Below are 8,955 nucleotides of genomic sequence, written 5' to 3'. Positions count from 1 at the left end.
TGCTACAGAAACACTTAAATTACTCTATAACACAATGTACTTACCAGCGAGGCTAATTTTATTGCCTTGAGGAACAACTATGGCCGATAAGTGGTATCCTTTGTCTCTCGATATTTTCACTGCCGCTGTAGATCGTGATGGCCGAGCTCGCACGAAAAAGACTCTGACTCGTTTTCTTCAAATCAAAACGTCTCGATCTACGTACATCGGAGGCGAAAACAAAGCGCAATATAAACGATTATACTTTAGCCGATATTGTATTTAACGACGATGAATAACCACAGTTTCTTCATACGAGATAAAATTTACCATTCAGCAAATCAAGAATCGTATTAATTCCGTCTAATTAAGAGAAACAATAGTTCTGAAAATGAATGGAGGACAAATTCCTAATTTGTTGTATTGAAAACGAAATCGACTTAGCATTTGATAAATGATTAAAATGAAGCAGGGTTAAACTCGTTCATAGAGCCGTTAAGCTTTTCAGTTTGAGTCTACGAGCAAGAATATTTAACAACACCCTTAATGGTCTTACACCGAGCTTTGGTCTCGTTGTAAACAAACGCTATTCGGAATTTTCTTCTCGAATCTTGATTACAAATGATCTATACTTACTTAGTTGAGGATTTCAGGAACTATCGCGGGAACAAGTCGACGTTTTCAGCCAACAAAATGACAAAGTACTGCTCGGAAGCAACCACGCTCAAAAGTGAAACCAACTTGCAGAGCGCAGCATATCTGATGACATTTCGCGTGTTGACTTTCACAACTAAACGTCAGCAGCAGACAGATTTGCGCCTGATCTCATTAGAAAGAATCCAGGTCATTCAAACAGCAGATGACTAAATTGTAGGTAGGGGTAGGGTTAGGAGGAGGGGATCATTAAGGAAGTTTTGTCGTTTCGGGCTTAATTTCTGGGTTAGCAGCGATACTAAAGGAAGAGTCATTTTTATAGCCTGGGGGGCTGGAGGAAATGTGTTTTTTTTAAGGGAGAGGTTGGGATCACATAGTTTTCAGGAGGAAAGGAGGGGGAATCAGTCGTCTCTAACAGAGTTAAGAGCTTTGGTAGAGCTAAAACGTCAACTAGCATTGTATATGGTCCATTCTATATTGAAAAAAATAATTACACTGGAAAAACATAGTTTTCGTCAGAATAAGAAGTATACTCACATTTAAGTCAACTGAAAACGTTAAGTTCTGCCTTTACAGGTAATTATGAAGCAATTGAAACAAAAACTTACCATCGCTATATCTAATATAAATTACAAAAGCTTTTCAATACAAAGGAAATCAATTTTTTGGTTGGTACTTTTCAGAGGATTGGAGAGGAAATTTTTTTCCATAATGTCTGTTACCTTGAAAGTATGTAGAAAACTTTGCATATTTGAAACCCATTCATTCAGATTTAATAAAAATATTATTTTATAAGACGTAAAGAAATTCATTCACTCTTTAGTATAATGGTGATCTGTATGAAAACAACATAAAGTTGAAAATTCACCATGTTAAGTGTTTATTGAATGTTCTGGAGCCTTCATTCAAGGCTGGTAGCGTTCACAAAATTGGAAAATTTCTTTCTGTCATGAAATATTTGCTGATTAAATTTCAAGTAATTGCTGGATTTTTTCCACCATTTCCAGCCAATCTACAATGGTAATAGGACTGAGTGGAGTCTTATTCGGTCTGTTGTTATCATACACGTGATTAACAAAATTGGACGACTGCAAAGCAAGAGACCAATTTGTCAATCACGAGTATGATTACAGAAAGAAGTGGACGACAAAAAGTCCTGTTACCATTTAATCTTAATTGTTATTATTTCTGAAAACAAGAAATACATTTAGGTCAAATATCTCTGGTATAGACAATGTCTACAGTAAAAAAATATGTCTCCATTTTGGAAATTCTTAATTTTTTTTTGGAGACAAGTGGTTGTTGCTATGGTTATTGTGATTAACTCTGTGATTGGTGGATTTGGCTGACTGAACTTAGTATGATTCGTTGCTTCAACTGTCCAATTACAGGTATCCGATTAAAGCCAACTGTCCAATTATGCTGTCCAATTAAAGCTGTACAGAATGAGAAGTGAAAAAAATGAAGCAGCTAATGCACCAATCACATTTGAAGAAATTGCAATGGTTATGATTAGTGCCTGAATAGCCTGTTCCTGGCATTCAGTCGGCAAAACAAAGTGTGATAGTAAACAGCACTATAGTAGCAGAGAAGTGAAAAAGCGAGGGAGGCTTGGGTTGAGTCACTCAATGAATCCCACCTAACCCAAGCCTCTCTTGCTGTTTCACTTTTCCGCTCCAGTCTCTGCTCCGTTTTACTAACTGAACACCTGGAGTGAGCCAATGCCTGAAACGACCTTGCATCGTTTTAAAAATTATTTTTGTATTATCCGTGTCAAATCAACATAATCTAATTTCATAACGAAAATTAGAAATAAATTTTGGCCTCCCAAATTTACGGTGCCGTCTATTTTCTCTGTGCTCATTGATTAAGCAGATTTTTTCATGTCATTCAATAGTTTGGCCAAAATGGCGTAGGTATCTCTTCCATTCTTTAACCGCGATTCAGCGTACTGGATAAGACTGGCTTGCAGGCTCAACACCCTTTGCCTATTGTAACGGATCATCTATATTTAAATTAAAAAAGAACAAAAATTAAAATCAATCGAGTAAGCAGATTGTCTACTGCAGTTGGAGCGAAATGACAATTTCTATTATGTACCCTTAACAAATATTTAAATCATCTGCCATTTCTCCTCTGTTTATTACCCCAGCACAAAGGATTCATTGTAAACCAAGGAAAATGGTTGAAAATAAAATTGTTGATGAACGATTTTGTCACTTTGGATTCTCAGAGGTTAATGGTACTTGCTCATCACTTTCAAGTTAGCCAATCAGTGCGTACAAAAAATACTTTTTTATATCATTTTATTCACCTCTTTCTTTGCAGCTTCTGAAATTGAATTGTATGCTTCCTCTGCATCGTCTTTGGCTTTTTGAAGCTGAAAATAAAAAAATGTATAAAACAATTTAGGATTCTTCAATTCTGGTGTTCACCATAATTATTCAGAAGCTCAACTTGAACTTCGAGTCTATTGCTAAGTGCAGCCTCATGTGAATCACGAGAAAAAAACAAAACAAAAACAACAACAACACTCAATCACATGTCAAAAATCAGAGAGAGGTGCAAAGCACATGTTTGTCAGAACCTTACCATTTCTTGGTTCTTGGGTTTGGCTTTTTCCAGTGCTTTTGTTGCATTCTCATACTCAACTAGTTTACATGTACGACGGAAAAGCATCTCCTGCAGGGTAAGAGATGGACAAAACAAGTGCAGTAAACAGTTAAAATAATCATCTTGAGACAGCAAGAAGAAATAACCAATTAAAAAAAGGGGTTTTCAAAGTTAGGGTACTGGAATTGCAATCCAGAAGTCCCACATTCCAGCTCATCTGTACTTGATGGTTCCAAATTCAATTATACCATGAAGCATTGTAAATAAAAAAAAATTCCCCAAGTCAGTTCATGTTTCCGTTCCACCATTCCAGTCTTTGTTTGCAAGTTTTCCATCCCTCTTGCTTAGCAGTATGAAAATGAAATGTTAATTATTCCAAAGGGTGCTTTTTCTACAGATAACCTCTCTCTTGTGCTACATTCATGTAAATGCTCTAATACTCACCAATGAATTGAAAAAATTGAATGCAATAGAGATAGAGCGGGTAGAACCCAGTCTTCTCATTCAAGACACAACACACAAATCATTTGGGATATGAGAAATAGATTGATCAACAGTCTGGCTAATTAATTTTTGTTGTTGTTTGGTTATTTTTGGTTTTCTCTTCTTTCTTTTTTAGATGCGCAGTGATCCTGAGCTTTTCTCAGGCAGTGACAATGCTCTCATCCCACCCCACCCCAAAAGAAAATAGTCACCTCCTTTCCCCTTCCCTAACCCTGCCCACAAAAAGAAAGTTGGTATCCTTTGAAGAGTTCAATAAGATCCAAGTTTTCCAATACATATTTCACATACCTTGGCAGCATCCATGTATCTGGAATAAAGTTCTAAAGTAAAACCTAACGTGTTGTCATCATTAGTGGACATAACATCCAGTGATTCCTGAAGAAAGAAGATGACACACACACACAAGTAAGACAAAACATATTAAACTCTTGGAATTGAAAATACTGCGAGCAACACTAGTTCCTGTCTAAAAAGCTACCATACCTTGACACCATTTAGTGCACTTGAAAAAGTCACAAATTTCCTGTAAAAGTAAAGATACATTTTAAAATTAGCTTTTTGTTAAACAAAGACATACTGTTCTTGGTACAAATTCTATTATACTGACATGGAGAAGTTGTTCAACAATCAAGAGCTTCTTTGTTTTTTTCTATCATTTCCTTTATTCTCATGACCTTAATGTACTATGCAGCAGTGATATGGTGAGGAGAATTTCGATGCTGATCACTTCAACAAGAGAGGAAGACATAACTATCATGCTAAGGTCTTGATAGGTCTTGATTGCATCTTATTGCCAGTTCTCATGATGGTTACAGTGAGTAGAGCTAACATGTAAGATGTGGTAAAACAGTGGTTATTCACATGGGAAAAAAATCAGCCAAACTATGTCTGGTCCATCATTGCTTGCATTGGAAGTTTGCCACCACAGGTGAATAATGGAAAGATATGACATAAATATTAAGTAATTAATACAAAATCATATCATTTAGCGATTTCAGACAAAGAACAACAAACCCTTTCAATTCCTTGGTACTATTATCATCACCAGCAGATGCTGTCATGATGCCAGAACTAAAGTCATTCACTGCTAATGCAACACCTGAAATTCACAAAGAAATTCCATTACCAAACTTACATATATATAAATATGCCGTCGTGGTGAGATTGTTATAATCATACATTATCATAAATTATCAAAAACAATCATACATTTTGCAACATCCTAATACATTATAATACTTAATGAATAATACTTCAAGTATGTCTTTACCACCCTCATGTTGTTTTCACACGGATGTTCTTTTGATATCAATGTTTTTAGCCATACTTTCTGTCAAAATTCACTTGACTAGACCATTCACTAAAATCATGAGATTTAAAGGTGTCATTGGCTATTTCAGCCTAAACAACCTTAACGCAGATTACACATTCCCGCAAATAAAACATTGCTACATACGTTGCTGACTGTGTACCATTTTGGTGAAGTTCTACAAAAAACAGATAGAAAAACAACTATTTATTGTAGGAATTAATCTCAAAATTGTTCACTCTCACTTAAAACCTAAAACCAAATCTCACTTTCATCTAAACCCTTGCTCTTACCATGGGTGCTGTTTGATACAAAGCCAATTTACAAAAGCATATTTCAATTGTTTATTTTATTATTGACATTCAGAGATTGTGTCTTTTCAATCACAATTTCCTGCAGAGTTGGCATTGTTTAATTCCAGGGCTTTTTTCCTCCATAAAAGACCCCCAAAGCAAACCAACAAGATACATGTAAATGTACTCTATCCTATAACCACAAGTAACACAGGGTGCAAAATCCAAGCCTAGACTGATGTTGTGAGAGGCAAGTATTTACCCTATTAACCCTTAAACTCCAGTGTGTCACCAAAACATTATTTCTCCTCATCATATCAATACAACACCAAGCAGGCAAGTGATGCTCAGATTATTAGTTGATCCAAAACCAAATTCTCTGAACAAACGTCATATGAATTGTATGGCAAACAGTAAAGAGAATGACTGAACCATAATGCACCCCTGGAGTAAGATTCTGTTTGAAAAAATATAACAACTACTGACCCCATATGTCTCCTTGGTAAGTGGTGTGTACTCTTCCACAAAATCTCTTTTCTTCTGAAATTCTTCATCAAGATCCTAACCAAGAGGAATAACTTCAGGTTATTTGTATTTCTAGGAAGGCCAAGTTATTCTCTTAATGGTTAAATTCAAAAGAAAGTTAGGTCATCTGTCAGCAGGGCCTCATTATTTGCTCTTTGGCAAGCGTATTTCTTCACCCAGCAGAAAGGATTGAAACTTAAAGCAACACAAGCTGCTGAGAGGCCTGCAAAGAGTTTAACACTGATAAGGAAGGACCAAGTATTCAGCAGTTTGACCCCTAACAGTGACTGACATCTAATTTCTCCTTTCCATCTCCCCCCTGAATCAAACATTAAGGTCAGGAGAATAAAGGAGCTGATCAGCAACTGGAGAAGTTCTTGATTGTTAGACAAATTCTCCATGTTGGCATCTTAGGAAATGTTTCAAGAACAGTGTGGAGGATATGCATACTGATGTTTGTGTATACCACAGTTCAAACTACAATTATTAAATAAATATTTTACTTCCCTGAATGAGACATAAACTGTATGTAATTAAAACAATAATCCAGTGATATCACAATTTTACCAAATAAAGATTTCTTGGATAAAAGATCAAAACAAAACAAAAAACCATAAAATAAACTATGGAAAATTTTGTACCTTGTGACTATGATGCCTGAAATCATCCACAGCTCGTGATAAACTTGTCATAAGACCTTTTTTCACTTTGCTTCTGACTGGTGGCTATATAAGAATTTTTAAAAAAGAGTGTTTATATCTTACACTGTAAGTGAGCATGAGAGATGCCATGGAGTCTCTGAGTTGAAAAGCTAAGAAGATTAATTACTCAAAGCAGGGAGTTTAATAATGATTATCAAACTTTGTTTTGCTAAGTTGCAACAGACATGTTCTTACAAAAAAAATTCCCCAGGTATGTACAAAAAAACAGCGAGAAAATTGTTGACACATTACCATTGAAATGGTAATATTCTGGAATAGCATACCAATAAAATTCCTAACTTTCGACTGTTCCTCTCGAGTAGCATATTGCTTTAATTGTTTTAAACCATTCTACAACATTGACTGGTGGAAGAGGTTATTGCAGTGAAATGCAATTCAATTTTTTACTCCATTTCTACATACCTCCTTAGAAGTGGCTCAGTGGATGTTGTGTCAACTGATTTTGTGTTAAAAACATATATGACCACTAATAATGAATAATGCAGTTGTTGATTTTATGAAAAATACACCTACTATGGAGTTTAAATCATGTGTTGTTCTGCCATATTATGTCAGTTTACAAATTTTGAGGAAACAGTCATCCACACTTACAGGGATTGTGGCCAAACACCTGTAAGCGTATCTTATTATTTGAAAAACTCACATTTTCCTCTTTCAAAAACTTTTGCAAATCTTCATCTTTTGAAAAGGCTGGGTGGGCAACAACAAGTTGAAGAAATCTGGAAGACATCAACCATTTTAATTCTTCAGATGGGCTTATGCAGTGTAAACATGCAAATCAACCATCTAAAGAACTGAATAATTTCTCAGAAAGTTTCTCTAAGATTTGTTTTTTGTTTCCTGTTGGTTTGTTTTCTTGATTATTTTAGTTTCACTTAGCCAGTTTACTGAAAGAAAAAACCTAAATGGAAAATTGAATGACTTTTCCAACCCACTGTTCTTCTTTTCAAGACTCTGTTCTGCAGGAAATCCATATAATTACTGAACTGTTCTCTTTTCCTATTCCTCCATTCCTCTTTCCATTGGTTTTGCCCAATTTCTTTACTCCAACAAAGACTTTGTCTCAACATGTACAAATGCACCTCTTTTTCTCGATTATTCCATTTCTCAGAACATTCCTCTACAACCAAAATCTGCATCTCTGTGCTAGCTGCTCCCATTCCTTCTTTATTCAATTGCTCTATTATTCACGAAGCTACCCAATCAATCTTTTCTTTCCCTACAATCTTGCTTTATTTAAACAATATTTGACAGATGCATGTAGTGTTCATACCAACAATGTACATTTACATACATACATATACATTCATATCCTTTATTTATGCTCAAAATACACAGTGTAGCTGTACAGCTAATATCTTTGAGAAACTAAGCTAAAATAAAATAAAATATGCTATATTACAGTTCCAATATTATTTATAAACTATATATTCTATGTATATTCTGCCTTTTTTGTTTCGTTTGTTCATAAATTTAGAAATTTTTTCATCAGCCATCATCCCTTCAACAATTCCCTTCATATTAACATTTCAAAACTTACTTCTCTACATTGCGACAGTCTCTTGAAAACTCATCAGCAACCATGTTTTTAGCATCTTTCCCTGGAAAAATGAATATTAGTACCAATAGATGGGAAAATATCATTATTGTAGAGTAGAGGCAACATTTATCATAAAAACTTATGGTTTCAATCACCTTATTCCTTACAATACAACAAATATGCAAGTATGAAAGACATGAAACTATTTAAACTAAATTATGCAGATTCCAGCTCAGAATGTGCAGCATGTTACAAATAAAGTTCAGCACAGAGCATCCTGTATTTTAATTATGGTATATAATAATAATTTAACTAAATAAATAGACTTTCATGGGTATCACAAAGTATGATTTAAAAAAGGAAATAGAATCTCTGCTTATCAAATTGATGCAATTCACAATAATCTCTGAGATTCTCTGGAGTGTTTCATTTCCCACTTACCAAGTTGCTTTTTAGATTTTGCTTCTGCAGCACTGACTGTGGTCATGGGCTTCGGAGGTAAAGGTGGTATCTGAGGAAAGTAATTTATCTCAATTAACCCTTTAACTCCCAAGATCTGATTGTTTATTCTCCCCTGTAGCTGCTACACACTTCCCTGTAAATTAGTTATGAGAACTTGCTGCTAGATCAAGATAGCAGCTTCTACCTGATAAGTTTGTATATTCTCATTACCTGTTTGCTGAATAATGTATGGATATTGTAGGGAGAAGTTTTATTTTAATCACTTCTGGGAGTTAAAGGGTTAAGATATTGTCTTTTGGAGCCCACCTTCATGGCTGTACTTTAGAGCAAAATGAAAAATATAGAGAAATAGTT

At 35.0% G+C, this 8,955-nt stretch overlaps 1 protein-coding gene across 4 annotated transcripts in view; it reads right to left on the bottom strand.

The window, feature by feature from the left end:
- Nucleotides 1-8,955, bottom strand: part of LOC113680949 (sorting nexin-6-like) — a 47,457-nt gene that overhangs the window by 33,791 nt on the left and 4,711 nt on the right. For 2 of the 4 annotated variants that reach the window (XM_089206504.1, XM_089206503.1), the window contains exons 4-15: nt 8,581-8,650; nt 8,140-8,200; nt 7,243-7,318; nt 6,519-6,602; nt 5,839-5,913; nt 5,207-5,237; nt 4,765-4,849; nt 4,234-4,273; nt 4,039-4,125; nt 3,226-3,315; nt 2,948-3,013; nt 1,143-2,638 (exon numbers count right to left, since the gene is read on the bottom strand). In XM_089206504.1, the coding sequence (XP_089062630.1) occupies nt 2,501-2,638; nt 2,948-3,013; nt 3,226-3,315; nt 4,039-4,125; nt 4,234-4,273; nt 4,765-4,849; nt 5,207-5,237; nt 5,839-5,913; nt 6,519-6,602; nt 7,243-7,318; nt 8,140-8,200; nt 8,581-8,626 (879 nt within the window). In that variant the 5' untranslated portion in view covers nt 8,627-8,650 and the 3' untranslated portion in view covers nt 1,143-2,500. Of the gene's footprint in view, nt 1-1,142; nt 2,639-2,947; nt 3,014-3,225; nt 3,316-4,038; nt 4,126-4,233; nt 4,274-4,764; nt 4,850-5,206; nt 5,238-5,838; nt 5,914-6,518; nt 6,603-7,242; nt 7,319-8,139; nt 8,201-8,580; nt 8,651-8,955 lie in introns of those variants that run through there. The other 2 variants (XR_016186612.1, XM_089206505.1) reach the window with 2 other exon arrangements.

This window comes from Pocillopora damicornis, chromosome 5, assembly GCF_964200805.1.
Source record: "Pocillopora damicornis chromosome 5, jaPocDami1.2, whole genome shotgun sequence".
Classification (NCBI taxonomy): Eukaryota; Metazoa; Cnidaria; class Anthozoa; order Scleractinia; family Pocilloporidae; genus Pocillopora; species Pocillopora damicornis.
The sequence above is the reverse complement of the archived record's forward strand: the minus strand, read 5'-3'. Positions and strand labels throughout refer to the sequence as shown.